Source organism: Seriola dumerili, unplaced genomic scaffold, assembly GCF_002260705.1.
Source record: "Seriola dumerili isolate Sdu_G_001 unplaced genomic scaffold, Sdu_1.0 BDQW01000242.1, whole genome shotgun sequence".
In the NCBI taxonomy this organism is placed as follows: Eukaryota; Metazoa; Chordata; class Actinopteri; order Carangiformes; family Carangidae; genus Seriola; species Seriola dumerili.
The window spans coordinates 2,225,004-2,250,906 of record NW_019174497.1 but is presented as its reverse complement, the minus strand read 5'-3'; the positions used below and the strand labels follow the sequence as shown (position 1 = coordinate 2,250,906).

At 41.8% G+C, this 25,903-nt stretch overlaps 1 protein-coding gene across 2 annotated transcripts in view; it reads left to right on the top strand.

The window, feature by feature from the left end:
• The window catches only part of LOC111229588 (cyclin-dependent kinase 17-like), a 32,316-nt gene extending 6,746 nt beyond the window's left edge, over window positions 1-25,570 (top strand). The window contains exons 2-17 of one of the 2 annotated variants that reach the window (XM_022755968.1): window positions 4,300-4,448; window positions 11,249-11,413; window positions 12,174-12,307; window positions 16,097-16,222; window positions 20,306-20,362; window positions 20,549-20,663; window positions 21,873-21,967; window positions 22,144-22,206; window positions 22,691-22,814; window positions 23,069-23,189; window positions 23,771-23,868; window positions 24,030-24,135; window positions 24,640-24,682; window positions 24,887-24,977; window positions 25,150-25,227; window positions 25,513-25,570. In XM_022755968.1, the coding sequence (XP_022611689.1) occupies window positions 4,322-4,448; window positions 11,249-11,413; window positions 12,174-12,307; window positions 16,097-16,222; window positions 20,306-20,362; window positions 20,549-20,663; window positions 21,873-21,967; window positions 22,144-22,206; window positions 22,691-22,814; window positions 23,069-23,189; window positions 23,771-23,868; window positions 24,030-24,135; window positions 24,640-24,682; window positions 24,887-24,977; window positions 25,150-25,227; window positions 25,513-25,550 (1,581 nt within the window). In that variant the 5' untranslated portion in view covers window positions 4,300-4,321 and the 3' untranslated portion in view covers window positions 25,551-25,570. The remainder of the gene's footprint in view (window positions 1-4,299; window positions 4,449-11,248; window positions 11,414-12,173; window positions 12,308-16,096; window positions 16,223-20,305; window positions 20,363-20,548; window positions 20,664-21,872; window positions 21,968-22,143; window positions 22,207-22,690; window positions 22,815-23,068; window positions 23,190-23,770; window positions 23,869-24,029; window positions 24,136-24,639; window positions 24,683-24,886; window positions 24,978-25,149; window positions 25,228-25,512) is intronic. The other variant, XM_022755969.1, reaches the window with a different exon arrangement.
• Window positions 25,571-25,903: the final 333 nt, after the last annotated feature.

Here is a 25,903-nt window from a genome sequence, read left to right as displayed (position 1 = left end):
CTTCTAAATGCAGTGATGCTCGGAGGTTTACTGGAGCCTGGAGGGGTCACGGAGAGGTTGCGACCTTGCTTTTCCTGTTTCCGTGTGTGGCCCAGACAGCAGTCACGCTGTGGCAGGGATGGTGGATGTGGTTTGATGGGTTCATCTAGCAGAAGGGGGACATTTGCGCAGACCTCCGCAGTGATGTTAGCTTGTAGTGTGCTGCCGTGCGGGTGGTGGTTCCTCACAGCAGGAACTCTGGTCTTACCCTTTCAGCAGCCCTCTGTTCATCATCAGCACAGTTACACTTTGCTCACGGCTACAGCAGGAAAAGGACAGAATCCATATGAAGCATATGCCTATTGTCACCACTGCGGCATCCATAATGCTTCAACCTCCCCCCACCCCTCTCCTCTTTATCCTGCATCCACCCCTCTATCGTCTGTTTGCTGTACTGCCAGGAAAACAGAGGTGGAAAATACAATTTAGCATACAGCTGGAGATAGTCTGTAATGTGAGGGTCTTGTTATGGTGAGTATCGATGGCTGGTTTAGGAGATAAAAAAATGCAAACATGATCGAGGGGGGTGTGGGGTGGGGGCTGGAGTGAAAGGGGTGTTGGGGTTGCTATAGGGTGTGAGATGGAGAGGGACAGAAAATCAGCATGCATGCAGTCTCCTGCTGTGCTCTGCATTATCAACATGGAAAAAGCAGCGGGGTTGCTGTGGCAACAAATCCCGAATCAGCGCGGCGCTCGGACCCTTCCACTCCACCCCAGATTCCCCCCTTCCCCCTTCTTCCCTCCTCCTCCTCTTCCCTGGCCACCTCCCAGCGGCTCTGGAGCTCAGACCTCAGACCGGCCTACTTAGGAGAGCAAGGACGAGGCTCGGAACAGGGATCATGTCCAAAGCTCCACACTCGATCCCAGAGCAGAAACGTGGGCCAGTGGATACGGGAGCACAGTAGACACCCCCCACCCCCCACCCCTCACCCCTCCTCCTTCTTCTGTCTTCTGCTGTTGTTAACTATCCATGAAGCTTTCAGAAAGTGATTTGTATCCTCTCAGTGTGCTGGACAGTAGGTCATATCCCGGTTATTTATGAGAGGTTAATGTGCCCTCTCGTATCTCCATCATATACATTCATAAATTAAGATGGGGTCCTGGATATTACCATGGAAACTGAGGAGAGATTGACTGCAAACGCCAGCAGTAAATGGCCTGTCAGTTTGTCCCAATTAGGTGCCATGTTATCCTGATTTGAGTTTGTCACAGCAATTGTAAACACAATATATTGTTTTTATCTGGCTGCAACTAATGATGATGTTCATTATTGATTAATCTGTCAATCTGTTAATGATTAAGTCTATGCAAAGTCAACAGACTAGTGAAAACAACAGGTTCTTAAAGCCCAGAGTGACTTTTTGTTGTCCTTTTCACAATGATATAAACAGAGGGAAGCAACAAAGCATCACATTTAAGAAGCTGGAACAAGCAGCTATTCAGCATGTATATATTAGTAAACGACCGAAACAACTTTTGATGGGTGAGTTATTTCCTTCAGTGCACCCTTCAACAGCTGTGAATAAATAGTTTTCAGTCAGAGTTATAAGTGTACCCTCTCTATCTGGCGCACATGTTGCAGGCTGTGTGTAAGGCTGCCGCGGGAGTGTGGGTAACGCAGTGAGCTGTTCAGTAGATGACAGACTGCTTGCCCATGCTGGAGCTGATGTGTCATGAGGCGGAACTGACTGATGTGAAGCTGCTATGACAGCTGAGTTGACATTCTGCCTCATCTCGGTTCCTGGAATAATTAGATTGATTGTTGCTTGACAAAGAGCACAGAAGGGAAGAACGTATAAATGTGGGATGAAAGCTGTGTAAGACAAGATCACCATGTGAACGTGTATACACTGACCAGGCCAAATTGAAAAATGAGGCTGTAGTTGAAAAAGAGAGTGTCTCATCCCCTGTATGTGAAGGAGGTGGGACACTTAAAGACAGATCACGGCTTGTCGACAGGTCTTTGGCAGTATAATGTGAAAAAAAGTTGCATAAATCCATTTGTGGCTCCAGAGGGATCAGTGTGAAATCTGACAACCTCAGGTGATGTCACTTGAGTCAGCATAAATTGGGTCTGAAAACTACCTTAACGAACCTAAATCTCTCACCCAACTGTCTGTGGTTGAGTTGCATTATAGGAAAAACAGGCGATAGGTTTTGAAAATGATAATGCAGAATAAAAAAGCTGATATCTGTGGTTCTGCCACATTGATTTAGATCATGCCCATGTTGTCGGAGTGCAGTGTGAAATTGGTGCAATCGAAAACCCTTTAAATTGACCCTATTTGCCAAAGTGAAACTTTAATGTTGGATACGCACTCTTCTCCTCTTGCAAAACATGTGCTGCCTCTCTAATCATTTTTGATAGCCTGATCAAACCAGGAACTTCACGGCTCCATGATGTTTGTCCTAAACTCCTCAAACAGGAAACTGGATCCAGGGATATTCCAGTTCAGATTTTTCAGATATCTCACTGCTGTCTGAAGCTGTGAACGATGTGTACTTCATCAAGTTTCCTTCTGTAGTTTGCATGCTCCAGATCTACAGTTTAATATTTCGTCTTTGCTCTGTCCCAGTTTGCTTTGGACAGGAGCCCAGTTCAGACAGACGGCTGCTGCTGTCCACTGTGTGCAGGGAACAGAGAACAGGCTCACTGCCTCATAAAACTCTGTGTACAAACTTTTTAAACCAGTCGCTGTAGCTCTAAGATGATTCAGGAGCTGCATGGCCTATTTCTCACCCTAGATTTTTTTTAATGGGCTTTTCTTGTGAAAGAAAAATTTTGAAACCAAGCCACCACGGTTTTAAACCCATTTCTCTGTTGTCATGTTTTCAGACTCCATTATTGTGACTTTTTCACTTCTCTGACCTGTTTCAAGTCGAATCTGATTTGCCAGTTTCAGCTCATGCCTAGTAATTAAAAGCAAGTTTGATTATCTGTTAATCAATGAAGTCATCTGTCAAGAGCAAACGCCAAAACATTTGTTTTTTTTCCAGCTTTTCAAATGTGAGAATTTGCTGATTTTCTCTGCTTCATATCTTTGTAAATTGAATACATTTGAAGAAACTTCGGGAATATAAAAAAAGGCATTTTCACGAATTTATGAAATTTTAGAGGAACTATTAATTACATTTTTTAAGAAAATAATTGTCAGTTGCAGCCATATTTTGAGACATGAACTTTGTAGTCTGACATGCTTACCCTGTTTTGATTTACACAATCACACAGGCAAAAAAAAAAAGTGTGAGTCAGGGTCACGTTTAGAAAGCAGCTCTAGTTTTCAGTCATACTGAAGGCGACGACTTGATGCGTCTCTGGACAAAGTTCGTGTTATGAGTGATATTTGGAAGACAAAAGGCTGTCACTGGGGAAAAGTTGACAGCCAGCGAGACCTTAGGGGCTGTACTGCTCATGTGTTTTCATGTCTGCTTTTACTCATCATCATCGTCATCATCATCACAGACAGACACAGGTCCAGGCTCGCAGTTGTAGAGTCATGATCTCTACATTGAGGTCACAGGGAGAGGCTGCATGTAATCTGCTCCTGCCAAACATTATCTTCTGTCTTGATTTGAAACCCTTTTCACACAAATTCTCTCTCTCTCACACACACACACACACACACACACACACACACACACACACACACACACACACACACACACACACACACACACACAGAGAGTCTAGCTCTCACACTCAGTCACTCTCATGCACACAGTAAATGCAACTGGAATGTGTGATGTGGACTCAGTGTGGCCTGGGCTAGTCCTGCTCCATTCAGCAGCAAATCCCCCTGGTTTAGGATTTGCTTTTATAGTTCGGTGTGCCAGGGACTGCACTCTAAACTCAGCCGTAAGAATCTCTCACCAACTTGTCATGTTTTCCCACAGGGAGGAATGTAAAGTAATGTGCCTGAATGAGCTGAGTCATAATTAACGTCAGAGTGCTGATTGGTCCGTGTCTTTGTTCGCTCAGTCAGAGGCCTGGTGATCTAACCGTGTCTTTTGATTTCAGTTTAGCTCTTGATGTGGGATTGTGAAACATGGCTGCAGGTGGATGAGGTGTTTTGTCTTGAATCAAGGGGGTTTATATTCCAGATTTTGAAATGTTATGGTCCACATCATAGAGTGAATATTCTCCTGTAGCTAAAACAAGCTGTATCTCTTCTTATCCTTGTCTTACATGTGTTACAATCACAACTCAAATATTTATTTATTATACTTTTTTTTTAAATTTAAACTTTTTGTCAACCTCAGGCCTCCCCTTCCCGAGAGCTCCATGGAGAAGATGAAGCGGTTCAAGAGACGCCTCTCACAGACGCTTCGAGGCAGCCACACCATCGACGAGTCGCTGTCTGAGCTGGCCGAGCAGATGACCATCGAGGAGAACGGCCTGAAGGACAGTGGTGAGGTTTTTGCAGCGACTGTAAATGTTATGTGTAAAGTGGAATGGAAAGAGCTGCTGTATCCGGAAGTATTTTTTCATCTCTGTAAATTTCTGTTAGTTCCTCAACATAATAACACGAATCTCCTGAATAATGATGATGTTTGTTTCATGGTCATGACATTGAATTATTTCAGCTTGCATCACTTTGGTATGGCAAATGGCTCTAAATACTACAATACCCATGAGCCTCAGCTAATGCTGCTATGGAGGACAGGCCAGTCAGAGGTGCAAATTCAGAATGTTTGTTGTGTTATAAGGTAAGGGCTTTTTGGTATTCATAAGGACTAGGTGATATGGTGATAAGGACTGTTGTCTGTGAATGTTTTATACACTCAGTTGCCAGTTTATGAGGTACACCTGTCTGAAACTCATGCAGTCTAATGCAGTAAATTCCAATTTCACAAAGGCTATAATGTTCATTTTTGGCTGAAACTGTTTTAGAGAGACATTGATTGAACTTCAGTCATTTTGGCAGCTACAGTTACAATGCTTGAATTGTATCACATTATAATGAGAATTTTTTTTTCTCCTTCATTTATATCAATAAGTGTAGACTAAATATTAGAAACACTACTACTGTATTGCAGTACAGTTCACCATGATCATACAGTTGAATCAACACCTCTTTAACACAGTTTCAACAGAAACCAAACATTTTAACCTTCATGTAGGTTGGATTTATTGCAGGGTTGTTGTATTAGATTGTATTTGAGGTAGTTCTTCTTAATTGGCCCTTAGAGGTCTCATTTGATTTCCCTTAAAATTTTCCATAGCAATGTATATATGGATAGTACAACAGATAATGTTATGTAGTGCTGTGACAGAAGATTTTATACATGTCACTGACTACACATTCATATTCTTTATTACATAATTCTTTTTTACATTTTCTGACAGGACCATGAGCAGAGCTGCAATGCTCATGTGATCTTTGGCTCCTGATACATTGAGCGTGTGTTGGTGATTTCTGACAGGTTGCAGCAGTTGTGGATTTTAAAATTCTGCAGTTGTCTCCATCAGTGAATAAATAATATACATTACAGTCTAATCATTATTTTGGCGGACAAGTGACTCAAGGTTTTAGTTAAGTTTATCTGACACAGGGAAGGCTCCCGGTCACACATATCTATGAAATGTGAAGGATAAAACAATAAAGTCCAAGGCTGTTTATTTATATATAACACCAGACTAACATGTAACATTTCCAGCACATTTATGTAATGAAGTGCATGACTAAAATAGGATTTAGTAGCTGAATTTTGATGGACTGCATACATAGAGTACTTTTATCCAAGGCCAAAGCCAAATCCAAATTTTATCTAACGCTGACCCAGAATCAGTTAAAATGCTGAATGTTTTATTTTAGGTTTCTAGCAACTAATTTTTAACTTCAGCTCTCCATTAGCAGCACACTCAACAGGATTTTAGACTTGATGGCTGGATATTTCTTAATGAAATGCACCGATTGAGTTGTGGCTGACATTTGTTGTTAAGCTTTTATGTTCACAGTCTTGACGTTTTATCACAGAACCAGATATTTTCTAAAAAAGCTGTTCTTATTTTACACTGTTCATTCAGCCGGGGGAGTTTTCATGTTCATCCAACTGTTGATAATCCTTCAACTGCCTGTCACTTAACGTTGACTGTTGAGAAAATCCACTTCTCAACTTTGTATTGACTATGGTCAGTCCATGTGACATAACTCTTTATTTACTTTTCTATACATACACTCATACATATTGTAGTTGGTTACATCAGTCTCTTGGACCCCAGTGAAGGTTGTGGTGCTCAAGGCGTCAAAATAAAAGCATAGTGGCACAGCAGCTTATCTCTGCTGATATTCACTAAATCTGCAGGGAGCGAGGGAGGGAGCATGCCTTGGTGTGCCACCACATAGTTGCCATGGCACTCAGGGTCTGGAAACATTCTAGAGTTTCCATGACATCGCCACGGCGACTTGGATGACTTGGTGAAACCAGCCAGGCATCTTGATGCATCCCCCCTTCCGTTGTTTTTTTTTTTTTTTTGCATCTTTCAGCTCCTCTTCTTCTCTTTTGGCCCCAAGTTCTCTCCCAAGCTTCTTTCAGGCTTGTCCTCAGTTTCCTCTCTTGTCTTTTGTCCAAATGAGAAGTTTTTTTCTCCCCCTTCTTCAATCAATCAGATCGTCCAAGTCTGCCCCCCCTCCCCACTTCCCTCTGAGAACTAACTGGGCTTTGTAAAGAGCTTTTTGTGTAGTGATTAACACCAGGTTTGGCCAGAGTGTTCTGTGCTTAGTGAGTGGGGACACAGAAACATGTCGCGTTTGTGTGTATGTGTGTGTGCGTGTTAGTGTGTGTGTGTGTTAGTGTGTGTGTGTGTGTGTGAGAGCTTGCGTGAGGGGATTTTAGCAGCCTGTGTAACAGTAAGTGGGGTAGAGAGGAGACAGAATGGAGTAGCCAGATGAGATGTGATCTGAACTCTGATTGGGGAATGCGTTGTGGTCCTGATCTGATTATGTAACATATATAACTCAGGCCAGCAGCAGCAGCAGCTGCACAGAGATAAGAGAGAGGTGGCATAAGGACCTGGATATTACACGGGGGCTGTGTATTTTTCTGTTTTCACAGGAAATCTAGGAAACGCTTCATAAACTGTGCAAAGGTTTGAGAGGATGCTTTCAAAAATAATGCAGTGAATATTCTTTTTACCATACAAAGTGCACTAAATGGAAAAGAAATGAATCAAATCAATATTTGGTGTGACCACCCTTTGCCTTTAAAACAGCACCAGTTCTCCTTTGCACACTTGTGTTTCTGAGGTACTTGACAGGTAGGTTGTTCCAAGTATCTCGGAGAACTTGCCACAGTTCTTCTGTGGGTCTGGCTCAGTTCTTCTGTTTCTTCATGTGATCCCAGACTGACTCCATGAGATCAGGGCTCTGTGGAGGCCAGACCATCTGCTTCAGGACTCCTTGTTCTTCTTGTCTCTGAAGATAATTCCTTATGACTCTGGCTGTGTGTGTGTGTGTGTGTGTGTGTGTGTGTGTGTTTGGGTTGTTGTAGTTGTTGTCGTGCTGCAGAATAACGTTTCCCTGATGGTGTTGCGTGATGAATAAGAATCTAAACAACCAAACTGCCTAAAGCGTTTGCACAGTAATGCACTTCTAAGTCAGTGTTGATGTGTCAGTGTGTGCAAAACAAAACAACAAAAAAAACCCCCACAAATTTGTGACACGGCTCATAATTTAGAACATACCAAATATTCAATTTTTAGACATCTGTGACATCTGTGCTGGCGAAACGATTACACAGTCAAATCTGTTTTTGTAGCTCAACAAGACCTGAACACCCTCTGTACTCTGAATCAGCTTCAAAAAGGCAGCCCAAGTCTTGTGAACTTAATTTTCATGATAAGATTTAAGTCCGAGAAACACAGAGAATTGGTTGACCCTGGAGACTGAAGCCAGACAAATCACTGAGCTGTGGGGGTAATTTAGGTGATGACGTGGCTCACTTACTCTCAAAGCTCACAAATCTTGTTAAGTATTCATTATAGACAATGTAGATATAAAATGACGCATGACCCTGCAACTGCATATCTTATTTCCTGCCTCTGATTTGTTTAAGTTTAAGATAAGTTTGACAGTTAACAGGTGCCATGTTTTTTTTTTTCCCAGCTTGAAAATCATGGTCAGTGGCTGATGACAGCCCCAGTCTGGGGTGAATTTGTCTAATCAGGTGTAGGAAGGAAAGTACATTCATTCATTTATTACAGAGCCCCAAGCTAATACCTACTGAGGCGAGGAAGACTGCAGTCACTGAACCAAAATGCAGTGTTTCAACTTTCAGTGAAAAATATGAAAATATTTTGAATATTATCCTTTCATTAAGTTCACATCCCACAACTTTTAAAAAATATCTGTCCACAGTCTGTATGATTCCTTTTTTGCCCGATTCTCTTGTTTTTGGAGAAGGCTCTATGGATAAAATCCTCCATCACAGTGTCCATTTTAGATCTGCAATGATAAGATGATTAATCGGATCGTCAATTAATCATTTTGAGTCATCAAAATTCTCTGGTTGCAGCTTCTCAAATGTCAATATTTTCAGGTTTTTTAGTCTTTTATGATAATAAACATCTTTGGGTTTTGAACTGTTGGTCAGACAAAACGTCACCTTTGGCCCTTGGACATTGTGATAGGCACTTTTTTTTTTTACGTTTTATAGACTGAACGATTATTCAGTTAATCAAGGAAGTAGTCGACAGATGAATTGATAATGAAAATAATAGTTAGTTGCAGATCTACAATTTTTATGTTGTGGTATCGGTCAATATCTACATACAACAGATTTAGTGGATTGAGAAATTGTTAATAGATAAAATGAGCAGAGAGGTTAATCAAATCAAAGTACTTCACAATCACACTGAAATAAAAATCATCTAAAAAAATCACGTATAACCCATACTGCCTGTTGGTTAGCAATATTGCTCACAATGGCCTGATACAACCAGAGGCATTAAAGCGTTAGCTTCCATGGTATAGGGTTCAACTTGCCCATCCCTCACTTGTTCCCATCGCTGTTTCAGACGTATGATATGAGCTGGTTCCAGTCTCTACTCACTAACTCTGACCACTGTTCCAAAGAGGCATATATGTGTGGACTGTAAACCTTGATATGTGTCAAATATTACTCTGATCATACACGTGAAGTTATTAGAAGTAAAAGCACTTGTTCATTCTCTCCGACAAACTGATGTACATGCTCCGTAGCCATGTTTTTTTCTGTGATGAAATTATTGACTCTATAGCTGTTGCCTTATGTCCCGTCCTAATCCTCACTGTCCTTGCTGCACGTGTCCTACAGTATCCCTCTGTCTGAGCTCCGACTGTCCCGCTAAACTGCTTCTGTGGGGCTCAGCCCCCCCCTACAGTCACAGTCTGTGTTTTAGTCACTGCTGAACAAATCCCTCACCTCTGTTAGCTCCATTCTTGATTTTAAACAAAGTGCTTTGTTTTTCTCTCAAGACGAATGACACACCATGGACTACAAGTCATTTTGTTTACATACTAAGCTCTCTCACTTATGATTTACAGTATAAGTGATACACTGGTTGAGAGAACAGACCACATTGTGGTCAGCTCTGTTTATATTCGTCTGGCCCTAGTTTCAGTGTAGGAATGTGAATTTCAGGAAAAATCAAAACACATAAGGATCAGATTGCATCAGATCACACTGTTTGCTTTTAACAGCCAGGGTAAGAGCGGTTACTTAGTAACTAGATCGTGCGTTGTTTTATTGTGTTTTCAGGTGTGTTAAAAATGTGACAATATCACAAATTCTCATTTTATATTTAGTACCCTAAACTATTGCTTTACAGAACCTAAGCTAATGTATAATCTGTTGTACAACAATGCACCTGTTTCCTTCATCTGTCCTTTACCTTTCTCATCAGTTCACTGCTCTGTCGTGCTGTTTCACGCTTTTCATCAGCCTCCCTCTGCTCGACACGTTTTGTCTCTTCTCTAAACCGTGATAAAGAAAATTAAAAATTCAGTGTTCTTAAATAAAATCCATTTATAGAAACACACGCCTTATCTGCTACAGTAATGGTTTACCATGCAATTGTATATCTTACTAAGTCATTGCAGTTAATACATCACATGCACTATAGATTAAGAGTTAAAACCACTTATGTAACGATAGTGATTATTTTATGCAGTCTGGTGTGGAACCAGTCATGTGTAGCCGCTGCATCAGAAAGCTTTTAGTCAGTTCAACAGTCGGTACTCCTCAGAAATCCTCACTGTCTGCCAATCATCATGAAAAAGTTAAAGAACTGTCGGCCGTTCTTTTTAATCACTAGCCCTCATACTTTAGAAAAAGCAACAACAACAAAAGCACAAGCATATTATAAATCTGAAGTAGAGAATAGTAGGATAGACAAAGTCATAGAACTTACAACTTGTAGAAAAAATAATCCATTATGTGCATTTTAGCAGAAACTCTAATCCGACTTGTGCAGGATTTTTGAGGCCACTACTATTTATCTTCGAGAGGCTGATACATACACTCCAATCAAGGCCTTTCTCCCCTGATTGCTCCGTTTGGCTGGGCGGCCTGCTCCACGTACAGTCTTGGTTGTTCCAAGAATTATGGAGGCCACTGTTCTCTTGGGAACCTTGAGTGCAGCAGAAATGTTTTTGTAGCCTTGCCCAGATCTGTGCCTCGACACAATCCTGTCTCTGAGCTCTGCAGGCAACGACTTGTTTTTTTTGGTATACATTGTCAGCTGTGAGACCTCATACAGACAGGTGTGTGCTTTTCCAACTCATGTCCAATCAGCTGAATTGATCAAACTCCAACCAAGGTGTAGAAACATCTCAAAGATGATCAAGAAAAATGGGAGGCACCTGAGCTAAATTTCAAGTGTCATAGCAAAGTGTCTGAATACTTATGTCAATGTGATATTTCAGTTTTCCACAGTTCCGTTTTCACTTTGTCAGATTGATAAGTATTGATGAGGGAATTATATATATATATTTTTTAGCATGAGGCTGCAACATGACAGAATATGAAAAGATGAAGGGGTCTGAACACTGTCTGTATAATTGCATCAGTAGTATCAAAGCTACTGCTGACCTTATTAAGTAGTCCTGATCTACATTAATTATAGTTCCTTGTGTCATTATAAAATTCAGTGTTTCTGCTAGCAGTCACAGCCATGTTCATATGTTCAGTCAACCATAGAGATTAAAAACATGCTGTGTCTCTCCTGCAGAGCCCATAGTGAGGAACGGTCGTCCTCCGTCAGCACACAGCGTCCACTCCTTCCTTCACCAGTACACAGGCTCCTTTAAAAAGCCGCCGCTGCGACGACCTCAGAGCGTCATTGGAGGAGGCCTGGGGTCTCTCATGGTCATGCCTCGCAATGGCAGTCGCCTTGGTGAGAGACACACGCACACACACTTATCCACATGCACACAGGCCGTGATTGCGTTCGATATTTGTCTTTGCTGTGATAGAGGTTTAAGTCCAGGAGATGTCTTTAGTGTCAGTAGGTAGGATCTGTCTCTACGGTGGCGTGATTTTTATTCAAGATTTAAATTTGGATGTGAGGCTGCTCGAGCTAGCTGTTGAATAGCTCGAATAAATGTAGAATATCCTGAAAGCATGAGTCAGCTGAGTCTGATATATTATGTGTGAAACCATGTGCTGAAACACACCATTCCTAGAGGCATATGTTAGTGCGGACACATGAATAAATATCAGGTCCGTCATTCCAGTTGTTACGTTCAGTCAGACAATTTGTAAAAAATAATGACACTCTAAAGCAAAGCGCAGCCCAGATGCACTATTTAAATTCACAGCATTTTCTAATATAAACAAACATAAAGCCTGGAGGAGACGGCGATCTGCTTTATATGTATGAAACCTGAGTTTGTTTAGACATGGAAAAATTACAGTGTGATGTATGGATCAGTCAAACTTATTAAACCTAATACTCCTCTTGTGTGTATCAACTGGTCGACACAGCCAGGAGCTCGATAAGAACAGCGGAGCTCGAGGAAGTGTTGTTCTTTCCACTTGAAGTCATCCGCTGCTGCTGAGCCCTGCCTTGTTTCCACAGACCTGCTCCATCTCTCAAACTCAAACCCTCATCCTCCCTTTCTCTCCCTTTGTTTTTCTTCCCCTCTCCGCTCCAGATATCGTCCATGAGAACCTGAAGATGGGGTCGGATGGGGAGAGTGACCAGGCGTCGGGAACTTCCTCCGATGAGGTGCAGTCGCCCACAGGCGTTTGTCTGAGGAACAGAGGGAACAGACGCATCTCCGCAGAGGTGAGATTTTCCTCCTCCGTGTGTTCAGACTTTCTTTGTCCTTGCATTGCCTTTGTGCTTTTTAAAAATCGATTGAGTGTTGTGGGATGTGAGTCACCGGCTACAATTAACAAGCGTTGACATTTGAGCATGTTACTGCTATGAATCGTGACAGTTATTCGTCTGGGGTCGTACCTGGCTCAGCGGTTCAGCCTCCACTTTGTCACTGAAGGTGTGTGTTAATTAATTCGCTGAGAAGCAAAAGAGCCTCGGCGTTTGACAAAAGGCTTTTTTTTTTTCAGCAAGAAAACACTATTTAATGATGTGTGCATTACGGCTCCACGCTGTAACTCAGCGTAGGCGTGTTTTCATAGTGTGTCATGACGCGCAAAAGTCCTCAGCTGCCTACGTAATCTCAATGTAAGACACACACACACGCACACTGACTCCACATACTGTACTTATGAACATACTTTTGAAATCTGTTTTATAAAGGTTTCACATTCGCCATCACCTCCACCCACTAAACACCCTCACATACTTACACACACACACACACACACACACACACACACACACACACACACACACACACACTGAGTCAGTCATGGGCAGCCAGATTTTGACATTCCTCTGGTGGTTACATAATGTCAACACATTATGGAAAGACTTCCCGTTGTGATTATTATTATTTTTTTGATGTTGTCTAAGAGGGATTTCATTTCACCACAAGCATTTTTTTTAATCCAGGGCATTTGAATGTGCATGTATTAAACAGAGAGCAGCGTTATCATTCAAAAATAATAAAGTTTTAACATTTGAGAACAAAAGCGAGCCACTGTAAAGAAGAAGTCAGCGTGGCTTGCACCATGTCATGCTGAGGTTGATTTAACAGAGCATATGGGAAGGCAGACGTGCACACAAATGGAGAACCTGATCAAGAGCGAAAGCTTTAATCCGGCTGGCTCGTAGGGACACATGAAAGGCAGCGTGAAGCAAGAGGAGAGATGACACTGCGGTGTCTTAAGGTAACAGATAAAGACAGATAAGTTGCGTTCAGTGGGGCTTCACTTGAATTTTCCAGATTTCTGACACTGGCTTGCATCAGATAGTTTCATAGGTTCCAGTTGGTATGATGCTTCTTTCATTTATTTAGTGTTCAACATAATCAAGAATTAAATCTGAAGTTTTGAACCTTAAATCTTAATCAATATAAAATACATCTTAAGGTGTGCTTTATGTTTCTGTAACAACATAAACAAAGGTTCTGATTTGATATTGACAGGATTTAGAATTTATTAAATGTCCTAAAATATCCACATTAAATTCTGTCTTTCTTTACAACAAAGCCAAGACTTGCTCCTTTAAATCCATCTTAATGGTTCCTAATGGGATTCTAGGGAATCAACTGGACAAGTGACTGTCCAGTTTCATAGCGACAGTGAGATAGTGAAAGTGAAATGTCAGTGAAGGTTTACACATTTTTATTTCCCTTTTTATTCAGTTCAACATCGTCAAACATAGAGAGGATTTGTTAGAGAAATAGATTTAAGATCATTTTACTGACTATTTTCTAAATGCTGTATTTGAATACAATAAAAAAAAAAAAAAAAAAAAAAAATTTTGAACTGTATGTTTTGTGTATTTTGAAGTGCAGTTGATATTGGCGTCTTGCCAGTGAACCACATGTTGCGCAGCACCTGCTCGGTGATCATGGGAGGAAAGGTCTTGTGGTTGAAGAACACACACTTCCTCTGACAGTGTTTATTGGTTGCTCTGATTGGAAGACTTCTTGGGTTTTACAAGCAGATACCAGTAACTACACAAACAAACTGAGCGCATGCAAGACAGGACGAAAAAAAAAAAACCCCAACCTTTAAACGTGTAGTTAAGCAGCTTACTCCACTTGGGGCTACCCGCACACAGAGACATGACACATCAGCTCTCGCTGTGTGTCGAGAGCATTTGCAAGCACTGCACCTCATACTTCCTGTGACTGTTTCACAACCAGTCAGAAGCATGTACACACACACACACACACACACACACACACACACACACACACACACACACACACACACACACTTTCTTGCAGGACGTCAAACACTCTGTGCATTGTTTGTGCTGGTATGAGCAGCAGGATTGACCGTAGCCTTGTCGTTCATGAAGTGATCCAACAGCGAAATCACTGTGTGGCTCCATTCTTTGTCTCTGTGCTGCTGCGACACTCAGATTACTGGCGGTTGAAGAGGCACCGGAGGAGGAGGAGGAGGAGGAGGAGGAGGAGGAAGGAAGTGTAGGAAGAAGAGTGAGGAAGTCCCTCTGTCTGGGGTCAGGTAGTGGATTGTCCTTCTCTTGCTGCAGAGGAAGCAGTGCTGTTTTGGGATTACATCACAAGGATTACTTTAATACGGTCCAGATGGGCCCCCGTTGTAACAGATTAGGCTGGGTTGATTGGACAAGTAGGGGAGGGTGGGGGGTGCAAAGGTCAGGTGATGGATGGCATCACTTGCTCTGAGGACCAACCACCAATCCTGGGCCTGCACACAGACACCACGGAGCAACAAACTGGATGTTATGTTCAAAAAAAGAATACAGGCACAGATGTACGTTATAGCCGCCTGTGATCAAGCTGAGCAGCTGTTATTTATATGATGGATATTAAAGACTTTTTTCATTGTCGATTAATCTGCAATTAATCAATTATATTAACAAGTAATAACACCACATATTGACTTGAACTCGCTGTTGTTCTCTGTTTTATATCTTATAAAATAATCATTTCCAGGATTTGGGCTTTTAGTTGGAAAAAGAAAGCAATTTAAATACACTGCTTTGGCCCCTGGCCTCGTGTTTTGTTTTATTTTTCTATTTTGTGATATTTTATTGAATAAAGAAAGATAAATGAAAAAAATATGGACAGGTTTGTCAGTAATGACAATAATTGCTTGTTTCAGCCCTTCTTTTACATGGCGTCACCATGTATTAACAAATTTATCAACAAGCCCTTGCATTATGTCTCACTGTGTTTGCTCCAGTTGTAATTAAAGCATTAAATTCAGTGAACCATAGGTCTGAATGTGTCTGCTGTAGGCATCCAAGACAAAAAGCTGAGTCACCGTCATGGGTCACCCGTCCAGGAGTCAGTCGCCTTCGGTTACACATTTGTCAATGAGCTTGTTGTTGATATGTGGAAAGTTCAAAGTTGCATATTATTGTAATACAGTAGGGAGGAGTGGGGTGTTTGTAAGTGTCCAGTGTTACCTCATAGGGGGAGGAAGTAGATTTGAGAGAGAGAGAGAGAGAGAGAGAGAGAGAGGCCGGATTAACAATAATCTAACAAATAGAGGAAATGCATGATGGGAAGAATCCAGACGTATTGTGAGTGTGTTTGATTTTATATAACAAGTCATTAGGATCATGCTTTAGTACTTTGCTGCTCTGGGAAAGACTTTACCCTGAAGTCTTGAAGGCAGCTTTTATTATGTACACAAGTCTGCTGCACAAGACTGTATAGATGCATGCTGCAACACGTGTGTTTATACACACATATATACACTCACTGGCCTCTCTGTTGACCAGTGAGGCCTAACGCATGCTGCCTAATGCTGCTTCTTACAGATTCTGCTTGTTTACTCTGGGTCTCTGCCATTTTGTTGTCAATCAGTGGTATTTATTCAGAGCTTACGCTGTTTGCTGAGGGTTTACTCCTGTTTTTTTTAGGATTTTACAACGTGTTGACACTGTTTCTAAATTGCCTCTCTTGTTTTTTCCATTTCTGTCTGTGTGTGTGTGTGTGCGTGTGCGCAGGACCTGAACAAACGTCTGTCCCTGCCCGCTGACATCCGGATACCTGACGGTTACCTGGAGAAACTGCAGCTGAGCAGCCCGCCCTTCGACCAACCGCTGAGCCGACGCTCCCGAAGAGCATCACTGGTGAGGGGGGGGGTCTTAGAGAGAAAGATAAACTAGTTAACCTGTGAAAAAAGAGAGAAGGTGATGAAAAGACATAGAAGAAAAATTAGAAATTGATGGAAAGAGGTGTCCTGGTGATGGATGTTAAGGCACATACTATGTAACAGCATCAGTCCCAGTTTGATCACAGCCAGAGACGGTTTTTGCAGGTCAGACCTGTCCAGATCTTCCCCCATGTCTGTGTGTATACTGTCAACTGTCAGCTGTCTGTTAAAATGGGTAAAAAAAAAAGGCCAAAAAAGAAAGTGAGAAGTTGGTGGAGAGGAGTCAAAGTAGGGAAATCACCTCTCAGTTTTCCTACTGCTCTGTTGGCAAGCAAACTTCCTGCTGAAGTGCCCTCAAGCAAAACACTGATTCCCCAGGGGCGCCACGCTACTCTCAGAGCTACTCTCTGACTTTATAGCTAGGAGGGAAAAACAAAACAGATTTCATATCCTCATTAGTTGCATCATTGTACATAAAATGTCAAAAAAGAAACAGACTCAAATATCCATGTTACCTACGAAGAAGCTGAAGAAGCTGCAATTCCACAAGTAACACTTAAGTTTAGAAAGTAAAAGTCCTGCATTCAATTAATTCATTTTACTTAACTGGAAGTAGAGCTGAAACAATTCCTCAATGGACGAAAAATAATCTGCAACGATTTTGACAATCGATGAATCATTCAAGTTCTTTTTTTTTTGTGAATTGTTTTTATTGAGTTTCACAGTTTTTGCTGAACATAAAACAAGAACACCTTCAGGTCCATAGTTCATAATTCTCATACATTGATACAGACATGTAAACACAAAACAATAAAGATGTAAGGACAAGCTAGAAGTTAAGTAGAATGAATTATACACACAAGAGGGCACAATAACATAATACATGTCTACCCAGCTGACAAAATAAGATACAGAAGAAAACAATAATAAATGAATTTAAACGAGGGGAGAGAGATAAGAGGAAAAAAAAAAAAAAGTTAAAAATCAGCATTTGCTAAGTAACCTTTATAGGGATCCCAAATCCTTGAGAACAAGTCAGTTTTGCCGTTAAGTGAATATCTGATCTTCTCTAAGCTCAAAGACATCAATAGATCTCTAACCCAGTGTCTAAATAGTGGAGTGTCAGCGGATTTCCAGTTCAGAAGAATAACCCTTCTGGCCACTGCCCCACGCTGGGATCCAGATAGTGATGAGTTCACCTGTAAAACTCTGAATAGAGCAATACGCGGAGAGGGTTGGATATCTGTATGATGTATGTCGGAGAGACATTTAAATATCTTGTCCCACAGTTTAGCCACTGAAGGGCAGGCCCAAAATTGATGGTATAAGGAGGCAGGTTCAATCTTGCATCTAATACAAGTGGGGTCTAATCTTTGCCCTGGACCAATGAATCCGATGGAGTACTTTAAACTGTATAAGATGGTGTCTGGCATTAAAGGATGATGAAAATATAAGATCTAGCGCTCCATCCCGGGTATAATCATCTAATTCCCCTCCCATACCTGCACTCCAGGCGCCACTCACTCCCAACATCGAGGGGGTCTGAAGCTCAATAAGATTACTATATGTCTTTGAAAACACACCTCTTGAGATTTCAATCCTTTGGAAAATTGAAACAGTTACAGTGGGCAGAGGTTTAGTGGGGAAATTGGGAATATTTTTTCAAACCAAGTCTCTAACTTGAAGGTATCTAAAATAATGTTTATTTGGCAGATGATATTTGCTCTGAAGTTGGGTAAATGAGGCAAAAATATTATCAATATACAGATGTGAAAATGAACAAAGGCCTAGGGTGTGCCAAACAGCGAATGCATCATCACGTATAGGGCGGGGGGGGGGTACATTACGATGGATTGGGCCACACAGAGACGGGTTCAAGTCATTTTTTAATCAAAAAAGTCCTTGTTTCAGCTTCTCAATTATGAGGATTTGCTGATTTTCTTTGTTTCATTTGATTGAAACCTAATATTTTAAGATGTTAAAGTGCTGGTCAGGGAAAACGAGCCGTTTGATGATCTTACCTCAGGCTTTAGGAAATCGCGATGTACATTTTTCACTATTTTCTGACATTTTAGAAGCTGAACCATCGAGAAAATAATAATCAGATGAATCAAATGGAAACATTCGTCAGTTGCAGCTCTAACTGGAAGGCTGAAGTTACTAGTGATCACACCTGGTTTTGATATTAAAATAAAAAAGGTTTAACTGTGGAAGAATAGCTCAATAAAATGAAATTGCATTTCAGAATAATTGTCATTAATTCATATGTGAATTGCAGAGAAAACTGGGGCTGTGGACGATTCAGAGGCTTTAAAGAATTATTCTTATAAGACTATTATGTAATTGATGCATTTTGTGTAACTCCATCAGTGCCTTGTTTTTATGATTTTATGTAGGTGTGTGAGCAATAAAAATAACATCCTCTGACACACTTTACGTAATTCTGTTTCCTGATATTGATCTATATTGACATCCCTTGGTATTTTCTAAAAATCGACTGAGAAAGAGTTTGTGTCTGTTTTTGACAAATCCAACTAACAGACTTGCTGAAAAATCAGACATTCAACACATTAAAACATAAAGAAGTCCTGTTCAATGATTTTCCTAATATGGGCTAATACACACAGAGTTTCTAAAGGGAGAGCTACCTCAGAATAAGCTGTGTGGCAAACTGACAGTAGACTGGTGTGTATCGACTCATGATATACAGTTTATCATATCGCAGCAGCCGTCGTCTTAACCTAACGTTTTCCAGCTGGGTCACAAATACCTACACCTGTCAGAGAGATGTAGTGGAGTTGAAAGTTTTAGATCCAACAAACTGTGCTTATGTAAATGTACAGTAGCACTGCCCACGTCTGAGAGTGAGGAGTCCTGATTTCAGAATCGACTGTGTAGGAGAATCAGACAGAATTAGAGAGAAGCAGAAAGAGCGGCTGCAGAACATAACGATGGCTGTGAGACCTGTGTTTTATTAAAAGGCAGCGAGGAACAGAGGAGAGAGGGGGAAGCGAGGGAGAGACGCCTTGCCCATAGACTGTCTATTCTCATCCTTTCAGCCTGTTGTCATGTGTTTACACAAGCACCTCAGCATTCACTTTGTCAGCTGCCTCAGTAATTAGCTTGTGTTTTTACTTTGAATGTACATCTGCATGAACACAGAGGCTCAACCGGTCCACTGCATTTGCATACAAGCCCCCCTGCAGAGATGTTTAGAAAGCCCTGAATGGCCTCGTTCCACAGTAGGTGTTTGACACCCAGACCTCTCAGGTCATCTGGTCGTCAGGTCGTCTTCATTCTGTACAGAGGGTCAGTTTAAAGTCCGCTGACGCTGACTTTAGTTTTCAATGCTCCTAGTCTCTAGATTTCTTCAGGACTTCAGAATCTAAACTGTTGTCTTTCAATGATGCGTACTGCATCTTAGTTATTAAAGTGTTTGTACTTATTGCTTGTTGTAACTGAGTGGCTGTGAAGTATATGTGCATTTTCTCATTTTTGATTTCTAAAGCACGTTCTGGCGAATGGTTATTTTCATCATCGATTAATGCTGATTATTTTCTCGATTAACCGAGTAATCGTTTCATCCATAAAATGCCAGAAAATAGGGAAAGTGTCTGTAATAATTTCCCGGAGCCCAAGATGATGTATTTAGATAAATTATTTTATTCAGTTAACAGTTGAAACCAGTTGATATTCAGTTTATTATCATATATGTCAAATAAGAGCACCAAGTCCTTACGTTAGAGAAACTGCTCATTTTTTGGCAAATTAAAATCAAACGAGCACATTGAGTTTTCAGTTGTGTATTAACCATGCTTTATAAATAAAGCTTGCCTTTGCTTCTCTTGCCCATAAACAAACACTTTGTAAAAGCCAAAAGCCAACGGTCCTTTGTCACAAGAGATTAGCTGTGATGGTGGTTGGGGGTGTGTGACCTCCTTACATCCCCCCTCTGTTGCTGCGAGGCCGTCATAAGGATTTGTCGTGGTGTCTTTAAGCTTGTCAGAGCTAATAAAGACACTACCCTCATTAACACTGTTTGTCCTTTTCTCTCCTCCAGTCAGAAATTGGATTTGGGAAGCTGGAGACCTACATCAAACTGGACAAACTGGGGGAGGTACGTGAGAGTGTGTGTTCACGGTCATCCTCGAGTTTTCTTCCAGGTGCTAATGTTCTCATGCTGAGTGACATAACGGGCACAGACACAGTTTTAGAGTTTACTTTTGACCCCTGAAGGTCAGACTGCTCTGCATCAGTCCAGCTTTCTGTCCTCACCTCCTCTCCCTCTCCTCCTGTCCTCCAGGGCACGTACGCTACAGTCTTCAAGGGGAGGAGTAAACTGACAGACAACCTTGTGGCACTGAAGGAGATCAGACTGGAGCACGAGGAGGGGGCACCGTGCACAGCGATCCGAGAAGGTACGAAGGTTGACCACAAATTCCGCACAAGCCCCACATATCCACGTAGATGTGATGATAGATTATTTCCTTTTATGATAAGCAGCTGTCTCAGCCCGTCCATCACGGGGCAAGTTGGGGGGCAGTTGATAAAACACTGGCACATTTACTGCTGTAAGTTGACTTGAACAAGAACATTTTTAACTGGTGCACATATAAAAAAATAAAAAAAAGTTATCCCCCCCCCCATATAGGGAACAATGCCGTCATGCAAAGTGTGAAGTCTTCTGTTCACTTCCACTGCTTTGTCAATGTCACTGCGGTCTAACGTTGAGTCACAGTTTAGTGTTCATCTCTTTACATCTTTGACAGTCTGCACTGTCAGCTGATAGGAACACTGCTGCACTGTGTGTAGAGATGGAGAAGTAAATTACTTTTTACTTACTTACTACTGGACTGTACAGTTCGTAATTGCTCTGCTCAGTGCGATGTGACTTGGCCACACAGAGGCAGTTTTGTTGAAAGCAAGGTGAATGTGATGTTATCAGTGTGAGTCCTGTATTTTATGTTTTTATGTTTGGAACCTGATTGACTTGGAGGTTAGTTAAAGCTTTGTCTATAAGTCTGAGACATTGTGCATGATGTTAGGCTTTATAAATACACATCACTTGGCTTGATCAGTGTTAACCCAGTGACATCAGAGTCAGTTTAGTTGATGTGTTTGCAGTAAGTAATTATTTAAAAGATAAAAGAGACATGTTACTTAGAGGAATAAAAAGGACTGTGCTGGTGAGATTAAAAAAACACTTAATGGCTTATAAGATGTCACCAAAAAAGAGAAATGAAAATAGAAACAGTAACATCTAAAGTCACAGTTAATCCATTCAGAAAAACAAACACGACATAAAAAAGAAAAACGGAAAAGCAGGAATATTAAATATGTCAAACGCTAATAATAAGCAAACTCAGGACAAATGAGGCCACGAGATACAAAATTCAGAAAATAACTCAAGGATGTTACAAAGTTTAACACCGAACTGATTTTAAGTCAAAATTTAACGAGACACTGACTCAACCCTCAGAGAGCAGAAGAACCATTACATTAAAGTTCAGGAAAAAAATGGCCATCATCAATACTATGATAAGGAACTGAGCAAAGTAAACTTTACATTTTACGGTTGTTATCACATCCTCACTGTCACAACTGTCACCCCTTTCTTTTTCCTCTAGTGTCGTTACTGAAGGACCTGAAACACGCCAACATCGTGACGCTGCACGACATCGTCCACACAGACAAGTCGCTCACACTGGTGTTCGAGTACCTGGTGAGACCAACAAAGCCTCTGCCCTCACTTTCTGCATGACTCACATGTTCTTTTGCTAAAAATGAATCTATTTTACATCATTATTATTCATGACCCTGTGCATATTAGAGCCCGCTTACCAACTTTTGCTCTCTTTTCCCTCTCTCTCTCTCTCTCTCTCTCTCTCTCTCGTCCAGGACAAAGACCTGAAGCAGTACATGGACGATTGTGGGAACATCCTGAGCATGCAGAATGTCAAGGTGAGCCTCTGCAGGCGGCCTGCTGGCCTGGCCAGCTTCATCAACTTTCAAGACTTTGTCGTTGCTGCTGTCAGTACAAGAAACACTGTTAGATTGCCCCCTGGTGGTGGAGAGTGGACAGTGAAGGGGGCGGAGTGACATTTATTTTCTTAACCTTTTACACAAAAATCTATTTGAGTCGATTTGCACACGAGTTGTGTTTTAGTTACATCTGCTTTTTGAATGAGACTCAAAAAATGAAATGACATATTATTATATAAGAACAAATAAGAAAGTGCTTCATGAATGAGACAGCAACACATTTTGCTCCTGATACGAGGTTTCTTGCATAATCTAATACTCCAGAGGAAATTTGAGAAACTGCTGCTTAAGCAATCCAGAAATGGCATTTGTAATGTATGTTTTTTTTTATTCACCACAGAGTGGCTGTGTGGTGAATTCACCAATAAGATCATGATTACTCATCAGAAACATCTTTCTCCAGATTTTTCTGTTCCAGATCCTGCGAGGCTTGGCGTACTGTCACAGACGGAAAGTCCTTCACAGAGACCTGAAGCCTCAAAATCTGCTCATCAACGACAGAGGAGAACTCAAACTGGCCGACTTTGGTAAAAACAAAAACAGTCCTGATGTCAATGCTTCATCTGTTTATGATGGTTTTGTGACAGATTATCTTCCATTTAGACAAAGAGTGACACCTGCTTTACATTTGTTCAGCTGTGTTTGTCTATATTTTACTGATACTTCAGAACACATTTGAGCCATATTTTAAAATAGATGTATGTGTAGTATTCTGTAATGTGAATTTCTACTAAACATGTCCATTGGATCTGTTTTTATCTCTCATGTTTCTGCTCCACAGGCCTGGCGAGGGCCAAGTCTGTGCCCACTAAAACATACTCTAACGAGGTGGTAACACTTTGGTATCGGCCTCCCGACGTGCTGCTCGGCTCCTCTGAGTACTCCACACAGATAGACATGTGGTGAGTGGGCCTCACTCAACAGGGGTGATTGCAACTGTTAGAAAACACTGATCAGACTCCTGGCTACTCTCTCTTTATGCCCATATGACTACACACACCGAAGGTGCAGAGGCAAATAAAATCCTCAAGTACGAAGAATTCCTGGCCTGAATTTCTAATTTTACTAAATGATTTCAAGTCTGTAGTTGCTTCAGTGATTTTTTTAAATGAGCACAGATGTTTGGAGCTTCTTGCAGTTTGTCGACACTCTTCTGAGCAGACAGGTGTCCGAAGCTGCAGGAAGGAGACTTTGATGTGGCCCGTGCCGCTGAAGAACCCTCCCGAGCTGTTACGAAATTTGACTATAAATGGTATCCCCAAACTTCAAAGTGCCCTGCTGCTTTCTCAAATCAATTCCTGCTTCTGATATTTCATTCATCACACGGATAGAAACTGGCCGGTTAATGCACAATTCAGGGAGTCTGATCCGGAAAGTTAGAGGTAGTTAAACTGCAGAAGACCTGTTGAGTCAGATCAGTGTTGAAGCTTCACTCAGACATCTCTTCATGACCTAATCCCTCCTGCGTGTGTCCTCCTCTCAGGGGTGTGGGCTGTATATTCTACGAGATGGCTGCCGGCAGGCCCCTGTTCCCAGGCTCCACAGTGGAGGACGAGCTGCACCTCATCTTCAGGCTGCTAGGTCAGTGCTGCCCCCTGCTGACGGGGAAGCAGTCAAACTTTAAATATGAGCCTTTAATCGCATTAACCCTGGCATGTAGCCCCTGTGGCAGCGTGAAAAGCCCCTCCAGCTGCCGCGGTAAAGCCCGACTCTAACAGGGTTGATTGAATGTCCCTCCACAGGCACTCCAACAGAAGACAGCTGGCCTGGAATATCTTCTATCGACGAGTTCAAGTCCTACAAGTTCCCCAAATACAAGGCCCAGCCCCTTATTAACCACGCACCCAGGTAATACTGGCACATTCATACTCTATTGTCATTTCATCTTCCGTATATGGATTGTCTTTTTACGTCAGATATACTGTATTGTACCACAGCTTATACCACGTTTCATTTGGTTATGTCAAGTAAATATATATTTATATGTGTATTGACTGTTACACACTCTTAAAGTTACTCAACACTCCCCCTCACTTCTCTCGTTAGCCCTCTAATGATTGGAGATGGAAATGAGCAGTTGTTTCTGATCAGACCCAGGTATAAGAGAAGCTGCTGCTGTATGTAGAGCTTTTTAGTGAATTAGACATTAGTATTATTGGTTTGTTTAGTTGGCAGTGTGTGCTCTCTGTCGCTTCCTGTAAGGAAATCCTGTGGAACAGTTGACTATTTCCTTCCTTACACTCGCCAGCATCTGTGAGTCACCCCCACCTCTACTGACCTCCCGCTCCCGCTCTCTCTCTCTCTCTCTCTCTCTCTCTGTCTCCCCCTCCCTCCCTCCCTCCCTCCCTGCAGGTTGGACACTGATGGCATTGACCTGCTGATGTCATTCCTAAAAGTGAGTCTCTCAGTATCTGTCAGGCATTAATGCCACGTCAAAAACAGTGCGACACATGTTGCAGCTATGTTAGAGCTGTATTTTTGGAAGGAAATGCATCAAGGCACGCCGGGTCATTCACATGCGATCACACATTGCTTAACCCTGTTTTTTGTTGTTGTTCTTTAATGGCTGTGCGTTTCTTTTTACTACCCTAAATTTCAGTACGAGTCAAAAAAGAGGATCTCTGCTGATGAAGCAATGAGACAGTCGTACTTCAGGAGCCTGGGGCCACGTGTGCACACACTGCCAGAGAGTGAGTAATGAAATGGCAACGCAGTAATGCAGACTTGGCAGGCTCCGCTAGGTACAACTTGAAGGATATTGCAGTGTACAGTGAGGATCAGTTACAGCCTCATAACAAAGACATTATTGTTCTGGCAAGATGTGATTTTCTGCTGCACTGACTGACTCTTTATCTTTGGCAGACATATCCATATTCACACTGAAGGAGGTGCAGCTGCAGAGAGATCCCGGCTACCGGAACTCGTCGTACCCCGAGTCAGGTGAGGAGTAACGCAAGAATGGATCCTTTGATTGCTTGTTTTCAAACTGTGAGGCTGGGAGAGTTGAAGTGGGGGGCGTGGAGGGAAAGACGTGAGGACAGGTGCATAAGTTAGTTTTTGTAGTTTGGCCCACTAATCCACACGGTCAGCAGTGACTGGGACACACACACAGCTCATGGAGGCAATTGTGCAAGTGTCCGACTATGAAAAGCTCTGCTGTAAACTTAAATAAAAACAGACAAAAACAGCAAAATTTATGCTTCTCCTTTTTTTTTCCCCCTTCAGGCAACGGAAAGAGCAGAAGACAAAGCATGCTGTTTTAGACTCTCTGGACTGGGTTTTTTTTTTTTTTTTTATTTGGGAAGGATCTCCTAGCTGTATGGCCTCGCTGATGGATCAGTAACCTGAGATGGATGTTGGCGTGGAGCATCATCACCACCACCATCATCATCATCATCATAATCATCATCACCCCACCCCCACCCCCACCCCCCAAACTACTTGGGAAACTCGTCCACAGTGCGACTCCCTCCCAGGTTTGGCCTGAACCTGGCCCAAAAGAGACATTTATATACTGTACATCTATATTTATTGAGAAGAGAATTTGCTGCTAAATCCAACTACTGTCTAGAATTCTAACAGGCTCAGTCACTTTAATAAGAACATGCAATGTATA